General features: G+C 25.9%; 1 protein-coding gene across 4 annotated transcripts in view; it reads left to right on the forward strand.

Annotated features, from left to right (window-relative positions):
* The window catches only part of LOC101241489 (hemicentin-1), a 46,147-nt gene that overhangs the window by 16,963 nt on the left and 14,904 nt on the right, over window positions 1-14,280 (forward strand). For all 4 annotated transcript variants that reach the window (XM_065807629.1, XM_065807631.1, XM_065807630.1 and 1 more), the window contains exons 7-11: window positions 6,981-7,292; window positions 7,521-7,799; window positions 7,997-8,248; window positions 11,167-11,478; window positions 11,865-12,170. In XM_065807629.1, coding sequence (XP_065663701.1) covers window positions 6,981-7,292; window positions 7,521-7,799; window positions 7,997-8,248; window positions 11,167-11,478; window positions 11,865-12,170 — 1,461 coding nt within the window. The remainder of the gene's footprint in view (window positions 1-6,980; window positions 7,293-7,520; window positions 7,800-7,996; window positions 8,249-11,166; window positions 11,479-11,864; window positions 12,171-14,280) is intronic.

The raw sequence follows: 14,280 nt of genomic DNA on the forward strand, positions 1-14,280 counted from the left end.
AATTGTTTCTTTCTAACCACTTTATTTGTTTGTTTCTAACTGCTAAGTCATCCTCAAAGGCCAGCACTCTTCTTCATTTCCAGTAACTTCTGGGGACATCAAAGTTCTATTCTTGGTCCTGTTTTGTTTTTTATCTACATTAATGATCTTCCTGACAACCTTCCTTGTTTACTGTATCTGTCCCTAATTACTCTAAAAACTTTTATTTTTCAAGTTCTTTCCCCCGCACTTCATCCGTTTAGAACTCTCCTATCTTCATATTTTCCTGACTCATACAACCTATAACTTTTCAAGTCTTTTGTCTACCGTTTCCTTGCTCTATAACTCTATTCTCTTTTTTTCTAGTAACTTGCAACTTAATTGTGGTTGGTTGCATTAAATCAGAATTTAAAAATAAAATGCAGATAATTTTTTAATTTTAATTTATATAGTTATGTAGACGATGTTTAGACATTTTGGGTTTTTTGGGCTATCATTAAAGAGAAAGTTCTTGAACTTAAACTTTTTTTTTAATAAGTCCTTGAAAAGTCCTATTATTAGTCGTGAAGCAAACGCCCTAGAAAATTACCAAAATTGTGCGGGGAAAATTCTGTAAAGTCCATGATTTTTATTTTTTATATCTAGTGGGAACTCTAATTAGAGGTTGTTGGTATAATAATAATGCCACAGGATAGCATATGTTATTTATAATTGAAATTTTTTGAAGTTTTAATTTATTTTTATGCATAGTTCTTTATATTATATACATTGATTATATACATGTTTTGTTGTTCCGCAGTCTTCAATAATATATAGGTGAAATTTTATACTTATAATACCTGTTAGTCCCATGCTTAATTTGTTTTTCTACCCAGTGACCTTGTTCTTTAAGGTTGTTAATTTAGAGTTAGGTTTAAGAGAGAGTAACAAGTGTTAAATAAAAAAATAATTAGCTTCTTGACTGCAGTGGTCCCCTCAGCATTATGGAGGTATATGTATATGTATATATATATATCAACCTTCCCGGGAAGCTCGTGCATTTGCATGCCTTGTTCATCCACATTTAAATTAATTTTTTAAGACTAACTAACCACGGCAGTTCGCATCTTTTAGCTTATAAAGCGTTTCAATAGTTTGCAAAAAAAAGCTAAACTTATTTAGAAAAAAAAAATCCTTAAAAAGGGAATTAAAATTGTAACAAAATAACAAGTTTAAATAAATAAACTAGAAAATTTGATAATTAAAAAAAAGTAAATTAAAAAAAAAAAATTATATTGAAACATTATCTTTTATAACAATCTAACAACAATTGAAAGTTTTGATATGCAATTTATTCACAATTTTTATCAGTCCATATAATGAAAAAACTAATTTGCTATGTACACTGGAACTATAAGAAATTTTGTTAATTTTTTTCTTACGTTTATTATGTTTATTAATCTATTTGTTTTAATGTCTTTTTGCTTTTAAAAAAGTTTTTGCTATATTTGCTATATTTATATTTTCTCAATAGTTATATAATAGGAAAATAACAAAATAAATTGTTATTTGTAAAAAATATTATTTGATTAATAAATTTTGTTAATGATGGTATAAGTTAAATAAAAGAATAACATAGTTTCTTTAATAAATATATTTAACGTATTTGGTACATGTCTGAAATTGTTTTTTTTATATTGCCCAATTTCCAATTTTAATACGAATTATTAGGGATAATAAACATAACGATTGATCTGTTTAAAAAATGTATTTAAAAACTTAAAAAAAAGTTTTAAATAGGCTTTAAAAATTGGTTAAAAAAGTTCAGTAAATTAACAATGCACTACCCCACATGATTTTGGAGCATCGTTTAATTTTTTTAAATGAAAAAATTGTTTAAAAAAATTTTTAATTTTATAAAAATAAATAGCAATTAGTTTTCTTGCTTTCCTGTGCATTGAATAAAACAGCAAAGACTTTTGAAAAATAAATTTTAAAATTATCCGTGTTTCAAGTGAAAATTATAAAGAAATTAAAAAGAGCAAATTATTTAGGTATATTATTTTTTCGATGAAAATTTTTTTTTCAGTATTCAGTTCTTTTTTAGCTTATTTAGTTTAGATTTTCTATTTTGTATAGTCTTTGGTTCTTTTCTTCGAGTATTGATATTTTATTCTCTAATTTCTAATAGCTTTATTATGCCACAAATTCTTAAAACGCTTAATATATAAAAATGTGGTCAAGTTGTCTAAAAAAGTTACTTAAAGCGTGGACAAACAAGACATGCGACCGCACACGCTTTCCGGGAAGGCTTTATATATATACACACTTATAGTATCACTTACAGTGACAGATTTTACAAAAAAACAAATACTTTTGGGGACATTAGCATTATTAAAATTAACAGGGACATTGTGTTCCTGTTAATTTTTTGTCCCTGTAAGCATTGTTTTTTTGTAAAAAAAATTTCCCTATAAGCAACTTTTATAGAGAGCAAAAAGTACATACATCAACTATCAAATAGCCTGGCTCGCAACAGAGTGCTGCTCTATTGACTGAGGGTTTGATTAGGGTCAGGTTTAAATAAAAATTGAAATAAAATAAAAATTAAAAAATATATATAAATATGATAAAAGTAGTATAAAAAAAGTAAAAAAAAAAAATAACGGGAATAAAAAAACATGTCCCCGTAAACGTCGACTAAGAGTATATTTACATATATATATATATATATATATATATATATATATATATATATATAATTGATATATATATATATATATATACGTCGTATATATATATATATATACGTCGTATATATATATATATATACGTCATACTGAAATAACCTGCTGCCAGGGGCTTCAGTACATACATGGACTGAAAAATAGCCTGACTCGCAGTGCTGCTACATCGACTGAGGGTTTGGCATGGGGCAGCAATCTTTTTATTCGTTGTTCTTCGGTTTTTGGTTTCTTTTTCTAAAAAAGCCGTATCGATTTAGATAAGCAAAAAAAGTAAGCAATTTGTGGATACCACGCAAATAAAACAGATAGTTTTTTCAATGCTCATTCAATGCGTGTCCTATCGAAGAAAACAAATGGTAGTCGGAAGGAGCCAAGTCTGGTAAATACGGCGGGTTAGGTAACTCTTCCCACCCAAGTGATGTTATCGTTTCCTTGACCGCTTTTGCTGTATCGAGGAGCATTATCATGCAACAAAATTACCTTTCCCTGTCTTCTGGCCCATTCTGGTCATTTTTCGATCAATGCATGGTTCAAATTGATCATTTGTTGTCAGTAGCGTTGAGTATCAACAGTTTCACCAGGTTTTAGAAGTTCATGATACACCACTCCTTCTGGTCCCACCAAACACAGAGCATTGTCTTTTTTCCAAACCGATCAGGCTTTGCAGTCGATGTTGATGCTTCTCCTGGATTTACCCATGATCTTTTGCGTTTGGGATTCTTAAAATAAATCCTTTTTTCATCACCAGTCACAATTCGATGCAATACTGACTTCCTTTTGTGTCATAACAGCAACATTTCACATGTGGTTTTTCGCTTTTCCATCTGCCTGTCATTCAATTCATGTGGCACCTATTTCCCGCACTTTTGGATCCTTCCCATAGCTTTTAAACAGTCAGAAATTGCTGGTTATGAAACATTCAACATTTCTGCCATTTGTTTTTGACTTGAAGTGTCATCTTTCTCCAGTATTACTTGCAATTCTGTGTCTTCAAACTTTTTTGGTGGTCTTCCACGTTCTTCATTTCGCACATCAAAATCATTATCTCTGAACCATTGAAACCATCTTTTGCATGTTGCTTCCGATAGAGCACGATCGCCATAAGCTTCAACAAGCATTCTATGCGATTCTGCAGCACTTTTCTTCAAATGAAAACAAAAAATTAGTGCTTTCCGCAAATAGTCATTTTCTGGTACAAAATTCAATATTTTTAACACAATTAAAAAATATGATGTTGTTTATACAATGACTTGATGTTTACTAAATATGTTTGACAGATGTCATAGCAACAAAATTAAAAAAAAATTAAGGCCCGTTCACAACAAATGTTCTCTATCAATACATTTGTAACTCGACGCTCACTTCATGCTTATAGACCTGGTATATATGTGTGTATATATATATATATATATATATATATATATATATATATATATATATATATATATATATACATATATACATATATATATACACATATATATGTATATATATACATATTATATATATATATATATATATATATATATATATATATATATATATATATATATATATATATATATATATATATATATACAGGGTGTTAGCCAGCCTGATGGCACCGCGTATAACTATGTATTCCTAATTGGTTTAAAATTCCCAAAAGGTTCATAAGATCATAGTAAAAAAAAAAAAAATTAAATCAGTCTCAGATGTAAAGTGTAGCGCTAGACAAGTAAAAATGCAATTAGTATGTATGATGAGAAAATGAATAAAATTGATCGCTTTTTTTAATGAGTAAAAACGTATCGTCATTAGCAAGTGTCATTAACGTTAACAAAATCATTCATTTAAAAGTTGAAAAAACTTTTTTTTTTAATTTTTATTGATGTCAGTTATTCTCTAGTTAAGATTTTTCAATATATAAAATAAATAAATTGAAAAATAAAACTTGCAATGAAACATTATCTATGTTATATTTGCGTAAAACATAAAATAAGAAAAGTAAAAAATTTGCATAAAGCATAAAACATTAAATAATATTATAATATTATTAATTATTAACCAATATTTATATATACAAAATTCTTTTTTTAAATTTACAAATACAAAATTTACTTAGATATTTAATGTAAATTTGTAAATTGAAAAAAAAAAATAATAATAATTTTGTATTTAAATACATTTTTTATTTAAATTCCTAATTTACTAGATATTTAATATATTCTGATTAAATTTAGTTGCTGCCCTCGTGCGGTGAAAGAATCTCGCTCTGCTCCTTAAATGTCTTTGTTACTTATTTAAATTAAAGTAGCATATTGCAACAAAAGTTCTTTTAACAATTATTATAACTGATGGAAATCAGCGAGCCAACCAAGTTTTTCAATTAAAAGTTATTAGGATTTCGAAAACTTTCATTTAACTTTCATTTAAAAGCAATCAATTTAAATTTTTAACTATTAAATTTATCTAATGATAAAAATTATAATATAAAATATGATGAACAGTAATACGAATATTGTAAAAAAGTTTAAAATTTTTTTTGAAGTATTTTAAAATTTTCAGTTTTAAAATACTAAAGTGTTTAAATACTTATATATTCAAATATATTTCTTCAGAACTAATCGCTTAAACCTATCAAAAAAACTATATTTAAAAGCGATGTATGCAATGAAAATAGATCAAAGTTTCAATAAGTAAATTTAATTATTCATTCATTAAAACTGCAAACAAATTTTCCTAAATTTTGTAACCAGTTTAACCAGTTTGTTATGCAAGGAGCAAATTAATTCAAACTTACCAGATCGCAAAAATTTTTGCAGAGAAAACTACAAGTTTACAGCAACAGCAAAAATAGTAAATTTCACTAAGACTCTCATAAGTAACAAAAGTTTTTAAATATTACTTGTATAAAATGTTAGTTCAGGTAATACAAATACAGAATAAAAATACTTATTTTTATAGGCCGAATCAACTTTAATCAACTAAAAAAGCAAATATACAATATACAAACAAACAATATGCAAACAAACAAACAATATGCAAGCAAAAAAACAAACAAACATACAAATAAACATATTAAAAAAAACAGTATACAAATAAATAAATTTAAAAAAAAATCATTTCTTGTTGGTACTCATGGTGACGACAAGTCACTCGTTAATAGGCTTCTCCAAACCTGACACAAAAATAAGCATAATATATGAGTAAATAAGGTAGTATTTGTCTGACCAGGTTATTTAGTTGATATATATTATTAAAATAAATATCATCAATGGTGTTGTGTCCTTTAGTGATTTTTCCACAATTTCTTCAACCCTATAATAAACTCGCTAGCTCTCAATCCTATTGTAGATTTGGTGACCATTTCTATTTTGTTTACCCCTGTCTATCCTATTGCTACGCCCTTATATATTATTGGGTCATTTTGTATCATTGTTGTAGAATATGATTTCAAGTTTTTATGAAAAAACTTGTTTTCTTAAAAACTTTTGCTCAAAAATATTAAAGTCAGCAATCATGATTGCTTCAAATAACATTTTTTCAAGTCTGCTAAATGGCTTTGCCCCATCACATTTTGTGATTCGCGATTGATTAATTCTCTCTTTGTTGTGCAAAAAATTATTGCAATAAGTGACTGAAATAAATATAAAATTAAATTTTTCTAATTCAGTTTCAAGTATTTTTTATTCAAATGTAATCTGAATTTTAAGCATTTTACTAATATTAAAGACACTAACATTAAACCAAATTAATTTCTTTCACATTATTTGATTATAAAAACAAATTCAATAAACTAGTATTTTAACTGGCACTTAATAAATAGATCAAAATGTCATCCATGATTTATTATGATTTGTTTATTTCAAACTGTCTGTAAAATTTGGGTTGTGAAAGTTTTTTTCATAAAATTTATATTTATTGATTGGTTTTTTACTTTTACACAATATTTGATTATTTAATTGTAAAACAGCTAAATGGAAATATAATTCACGTTATAAAGTAGATGTTATTTAAAATAGATGTGTTAAAGTTAAAAACAGTTGTTGCTGTATAAATCATACTTTTTTTTTCTGAGGGATGTTTGAAAATTATACAAAATTATTTCTCAGTTAGATTTTTTAAGTTAGTTTAGAATCCTCTATATAGATAAAATTACTTGATATAAGAAACTTTATTTAAATTTTATATTTTTTGAATATAGTTTTTTGTATATTCAAAACTAATCATTAAAATTTTTTTAAGCATTAAATTCTTGTAACTTTATCCATTATTAATTTGCTCTTATTTTAGTCAAACCAAAACAAATTGATCCTGTTCCAGGAGATCTAGAGTCAAGTGAATATAGCACAGTATCAATAAAATGTCATGCAACTGGAAAACCTTCTCCTAAAATTTACTGGCAGAGGTATGGTGCAAACATTACTGATGATTCTGTTATACAACAAATTTACAATGATAAAGTTTTTGTTACTGGCTACTTGACCACAATTCAGGGTGAACTAAAGTTTAATAACATTCGGTATACTGATTCTGCATCTTACTCATGCATTGTTTACAACTCTGGTGGTTTTTATAATCAAACAACTAAAGTATCTGTATCTTGTAAGTTTTCTTTATTGTTGTAAAGTTTATTAAAGAAATAAATCCACAAAAGCTTACAATTAAATTTTTTATAAAAAATAACTTAAGGTATTTAAGAGACCTTGCAAACTTATATATTTGTGATGAAAAATGTGTTTCCTGATTGTACAAGCCTTTTACATCTGAATCTTTATTTTCAAATTATTTTTATATTATTTTGTAATATAAAATAAATTATTTTATAAACAGACAAACCAAAGATAACTGTTAGACCTGGTAATTTCACACGACTCGAAGATGGAGAAGATGTAAAATTTGTTTGCGAAGCTATTGCGAATCCATCAAGTATCTCATGGAGTTGGTTTTTCAATGAAGTAGAACAATCATCTTCATCTTCTATAACTCAGCAAAGCACTTCCACATTTATCCGGACTTTTCCAAAAAGAATTGATAATGGAGCATATAGATGTGAAGCACGAAATGAAATAGGAACTGGAGAAAGTGCAATCGGTTACCTCGTAGTTCAATGTAATTTTGCATGAACACTAATTTTATTTAATATTTTATTTACATTTACACTTATTTTAATATTTAAAATTTTATTTACATTAGTAATACTTAATTTATTTTTTTCTGTATTTTTTTTTAGGCTTGATTAAAAAAAAATTATATAAACAATTATGATAAAAAAATAAAATGTATATATTTATATTTTTATTCACAAGACCCACCTTCAATAACTGAGTTTCCTAAAAATCAAGTTGTTAATGAATCAGCTAACATAGTATTTTCCTGTAAAGCTGATGGTATTCCGCAGCCTCAAATATCATGGAGTAGGGCAAGCGATAACAAGTTTGAAAAATTTGTCTCAATCTTGAATATTAATAATGTGAAAGCAGTGGACAAAGATGAATACACATGCAATGCAGTTAATAGTGTTGGTGTGGATTCAAAAAAAGTGAAATTACTTGTGAATGGTAAGTATTGTTGAAATGCAGTTGTTCATTGATTTAATTATATAGAATAATTTTCAAGGAAAGCTTTTACATATTATATAATATATTTATTTAGATTTGTTTCGTTTTTATATAAATACAAGTTATATAAATACAAAAATGTCTAATAATAATATTTGTTTAATGTCTTCTGATCATTGACCAACAATCAACAGTTTTATGGTTGTCCAAATATTATTAATGTCTAATATTCTTAATGAAAATAATAGTAATAAGTTAGTAAAACATTAAAAAAAGTGCTTCTTAAATTAGTAAAATGTTAAAAAATATTTTCAGCAGATTTTTAAAAAGTCAGCGCAAACTTTTGTTACAATAAAAAATCAAAAGTTTAAAAAAAGTTTAAAATACCTAAAAAAAGTTTTCAAACAAACTTTTTTTAGGTATTCTCTCAATAAGTAAAATTAATGGATGTTATTAAATTTAAATCTAATGTTATCTTCAGTTATCTACAAAAGACCAAATCTACAGAGAAAACCCATTTCATTACAGAAAAAACCTATTTCATATTGTTTGAAATTAGCAAATTTTGAAGATGTGAAGAAAAAAAAATTTGAAAAGTGTTTTATTATGAAAAATATGCTTTTCAAGCATGAAATAGAGATATGAATTTAAAACAATATATTTCTTGCACCCCAACCATGATTTGTTGCGCAGTAGTAGTTGAAGATCACTTAACAAAATTTTTTTTCATTTAACGCTGTGTTTTATCGATAAAGACTCGTCAGAAATGAATGATCAAATTAATAAAACTTCACTTTATACCAATAATTAAATTACAGAAAGTTGCAAATGTCTTACCTACTGTAAATTTTCACACATTTGTGGAATATGCTGATTTTTTTTTCTAAATGAAAAAACTACAGAAAATTGTATTTGTAAACAAAAAAACAATTTTCCAATGAGTGGAAGTTGTTTATCCAAAAATGTGGTATATAAATGTGTTGTTTCCTCTAAGAATGTACCTGATAAACAATATATTTTCATCACAGAGGTTGAATGGAAAAAATGTTTTGCCAATCATAAGCAATCCTTTAATAATAAAAAGTATTCAAAAGACACCATGCTGTCAAAATATATATGGGAATAAAAAGATAAAAATATTGATGATTTTATACTGAATTAGTCCATCCTTAAAACAGCACCTGCATATAACAATATCTCCAAAAAATGCATACTATGGCTACTAGAAAAATTTGAAATTATTACGCATGCAAACCAAGAATGTTTGTTAAACAAAAAATTGGAATGGATTTCTAAGTGCAGGCATGAAAATAAGTTTCTCCTAAAAAACTATAAAAATAAATGAGCTCAAATAATATTTATATGAACACCCCCCCCCCCCACCTTAATAAAAAATATTTTTTAAAAAAAAGCAAAAGTAATCAATTCAAAAGAATTCTTTTTATAATAGTATCAGCATATTCCACAAATGTGTGAAAATTTACAGTTGTTAAGATATTTGCGACTTCCTGTAATTTAATTTTTGGTATAAATTGAAGTTTTATTAATTTGATCATTCATTTCTGATGAGTCTTTATTGATGAAACACAGTGTTGAATGAAAAAAAAATTTTCTACTTCTTTATAATTGCTCTGTTCTTTTAAGAACATTGAGCACTCTATTTTGTAGAATACATTTTAAAATTGTTTAAATATATATATATATATATATATATATATATATATATATATATATATATATATATATATATATATACATATATATATATATATATATATATATATATATATATATATATATATATATATATATATATATATATATATATATATATATAAATATATATAACACACACACATTGATTCTCAATAAACATGAGGATTGTTTAAGACATTAAAATATTTTAAATGAATTTAAATTTTTGATAATGATAAAGTTAAGATATTTTGATGGGCAGTTATGATAAAACAGAAATTTGTAAGTTCATAGGTTTAAATTCTCTATCTAATTTATGATTTATGTCATCACCTCAGAATTAGGCCCTCGGAAATAGGATTGGCATTCGGCAATGCTGACCTAAAAGTGTTTGAGTTCAAGGTCTGCAAAAAATCGCCAACCTCGTTTCTATGTTATATGATAACCCTTTGTGTCAATTTTTTTTTCACCGACCTGACGCCGATCTTTAACAGTTTGAGGTCGGCAATTTATTGCCAACCTCATTTTTCCTAATCCTGAGGGCTGCTATAGTAAAAGTTTAATGTGTTGAAAAACTTAGGTAGCTTTAAAAAACAAAAAAATTTTAAAAACATTTACTCCCAAATTGAAATGAGAATAAATTCAACTTCTCTAAATGCATTTATGAGGATGCCTTTTAAATAATAGCTTTAAAAAATTTGAACTCAAATTAAAATTAGAAAAGAATATTGCAAAAAAGTAAAATAGAAATAGTAGCATATTCCTGTTTTTTCAAATTTGAAATAATAACTATTTTGGATTAAGAAAATTTATTAAACAAAAAATTAATATAAATTTCAAATAAAAATAAATATCATTATGTTGATAAACCTTAATTTAGAGATTCTATGCAAAAACACAAAAAAACAGTTTTGCCAGAAGAAATGGTGTTGGATGTCAACAATTATAAAATTGTGATAATGCGAAAAGAAAGTAAAAATGAAATCAATTTTTTACTTTATTTTTTAAACTAGTTATAGAGACTTTTCAATTGGGAACTAGTTTGTTGTTTTTCAATTGTAAATTAGTTTGTTATTTTTCAATTGGGAACTAGTTTGTTATTTTTCAATTAGGAACTAGTTTGTCTTATTAAAATAGCCATATTCAAAAGAGTTAAATATAACTTTATGTTGTATTTAACACTTTTACATATTTTAATTTTTCAGAAATTGTTTTATGTTTAGACAAGCCTATGATACTCACTAAAAATCCAAGTGAAACAAAGTTTGGTGCTACAATTGGCATGATGGTAAATCTTATATGCTCTGTGAGTTCTTATCCCATAGGAACTATTGTGTGGAAAGACAAATCTTCTGCAACTTTAATTAGGGATGGGATCAATGGGTATTCCATTACTGCTCCAGTTGGAAATGAATTTTCACAAAAGAGCACACTTTCAGTGAGCGCTACTAATGAACTTCTGGGAAAAGAGTATTTGTGTCAGGCTACTAATGACTATGGTTCTGATGAACAAGTTTTCTCCATATTGGCAAAAGGTTTTTTTTATATTACACTAACATCTAAAAGCTTTAAATAATGTTTAGAAAGAGAGATAATATAGGTTATGAACAAAGTTCTTAGAGGTTCTACATTTTTTTATCAATTTCATATTTGATGAGAGTTTTATCAATTTCATATTTGATGAGAGTGTGTATAGTGCCATTTTTTGTACACAAATTTTTATGTGCACTTACATGAAGATGTTTATTTTATGTTTTTTTATATGTTTTATTATATTTTTTATATAAATATATTATATTTTATATTTTTTATATTTTATATTTTTATATGTGCACTTACATGAAGATATTTATTTTATGTTTTTTTATATTAGTAAAAGTTTATTATAGTAAAAAAGTTTGTTATCAATTTTAAAATTTAGGAAAACCTGATATGATTTATCAATTGACAGCAGAAGACGTTATTCAACCAACAGTTCCAGTTACAGTGAACATTACACTAAAGTGGATTCCTGGTTATGGTGGAGGTTTTCCTGTTGAGTTTATTTTACTTTATAAAGAGAGCAATGATGCAAACTTTCGTCAACAATATATAGGTGCAGCGGTGGGTAATGTGTTTGTATTTACAAATCGTAAAACATCAACAGAGTATGTCTTTTCTATGCTCTCAAAAAATGAAAGAGGTATCAGTGATCAATACAGCCCTCTGTTAAAATTTCAAACAAAAGGTAGTATTAATACTTTAAACTCAATTACTTAAAAAATAATAATAATAAAATGATAAAGTTAAATAGAAAGCAAAGCCTTAGAAAGCAAAAGTTAAATAGAAAGCAAAAGCCTTGATAATTATGCTAAATGATTCCTTAATAATTTTGTTAAACAGTTTAGAAAAATTTTGTAGATTTTTAAAAAATGTTTAATTAACAATGGTCAATTATTAAGTGTTTGTTTGTTTTATTATTGCTTGTTTCAATTTATTATTATTTTTATTGTTATTATTTTACATTTAATTTATATAAGTTAAATTTTATGAACTTCTTCGCTTAAAATCAAAATTTAAAAAACAATTTCTTGAGCCCTTTCATTAGTCATCATTCATTTTCTAAACAATTTTCTGGTTTTGTCAGGTAAAAGAAATTCATATTTATACAAATTTGTTTGTGGTATTGAGATACAAGGATTAATAAGGATATACTTTAAAAACTCTCAGTTGATAAAAATATATTTTAAGAAACTCGGTTTTAGACTTGTGGTAGTCTAAAACCGAGTTTCTTAAAATATATTTTTGAGTTAGTTAGTTGTTTAGGATAAAAACAAAAAATTTAAAAGAGTTTTTAACAGATATAAATATAATAATAAAATAGATAAATAAAAGATTTGAAGTGGGAATGATTGTGAAGATATACAGAATACAAAATAATATACAAAGTTTTGAACAGAAAGATCTTAACAGTATAGAAAAATATGCTAAATGAAAATGAAAAATACTAAATGCATAAGACTGTATAGCAATGGGATTAAAATTAAGAGAAAGAAATGAAATCAAAAGAAGACAAGTCAAAAGTAAATAAAATTTTTAAGCTCATAGATCAGAGAATGTAATACCAAAATTTTGTTAGATGGCTGAAATCTAAAACTAATAAACCAGGCCCAATTCTTGTTGAATTAGCTAAAGATATTCTTTGCAACACATTCTTAGATTCAGCTAAAAAATTGAGAAGTAATGTTGCACATAAAAAATTGAGAGGTAATGTTGCATATAAAGATATTTATAGATTTTTTATAGATTATTATTTGCTATGTAGAATCATAATAAATATATGCAGTTTTTCTTTTAATGTAGAATCATCATAATGAATATATGCAGTTTGTTTTTTAATGTAGAATCATCATAATGAATATATGCAGTTTGTTTTTTAATGATAAATTTGCATAACTTGAGCTTAATAAAAATTGAGTTAGATAAAGCTTGAGTTAGAGTTAGATAAAGCTTGCTTTATTTATAGATACATAAAGATATTTATAGATTTGACTCCAGCTCATAAACTCCAAGACTTCAATCTCAGAACTGAAAGAAATAAAATGAATCAAGCAAGAGCAGACAATGATCTCTTTTGGTATGACTAAAATGAATCAAGCAAGAACAAACAATAATCTCTTTTGGTATGACATCCATGACTATAAGGTTGTCAAATTAAAAAATAATTAAATCAATAAAGTTTTACATAATTCAGTGTCAGATGGCTATGAAATTAAAATGCTGTCATGTTTATACTTAAATGCACTCTTGATAATAAATTAAATGAGATCAAAGTGGTAATTGAATGATACAAACTTTTAATACAAATTTCTTTGACTGAGAAATGATTTAAAAGCGATTCAGTGGTAAACATTGAAGGTTTCCATCTGTATAAAAGTGACAAATCAGACGGTCTAAAAGATTATGGTTTCTGTTTGTATATAGACAACTCACTTAAAACCTATGAACTAAATGATGCTGGTCTATATCTCTGTAAAATAGAACAACTGGGCAGTTGTTTGTTTTGGTAATGGCAAGTATCTACTTGGATATATCTACAGGCCAAATTGATTTTTTAGGCCTGGCTGTTTTGTTAACTGTGTAGCCTGTGTTGATGCAATTTCAAATAATGGAATTGAATATAAATTTACAGGTATTTTAACTGATAATTTTTTTTATCAGCATATCAACATACTAACTTTCCAGCTATCCGATGAACAACTTGTGAAAACTTTAGATTTATTCATGTTATATTATATAATGGGGAATAGACCATTTCATATTATATTACATAATGTGGAATAGACCATTTCATATTA

Source organism: Hydra vulgaris, chromosome 10, assembly GCF_038396675.1.
Source record: "Hydra vulgaris chromosome 10, alternate assembly HydraT2T_AEP".
Taxonomy (NCBI): Eukaryota; Metazoa; Cnidaria; class Hydrozoa; order Anthoathecata; family Hydridae; genus Hydra; species Hydra vulgaris.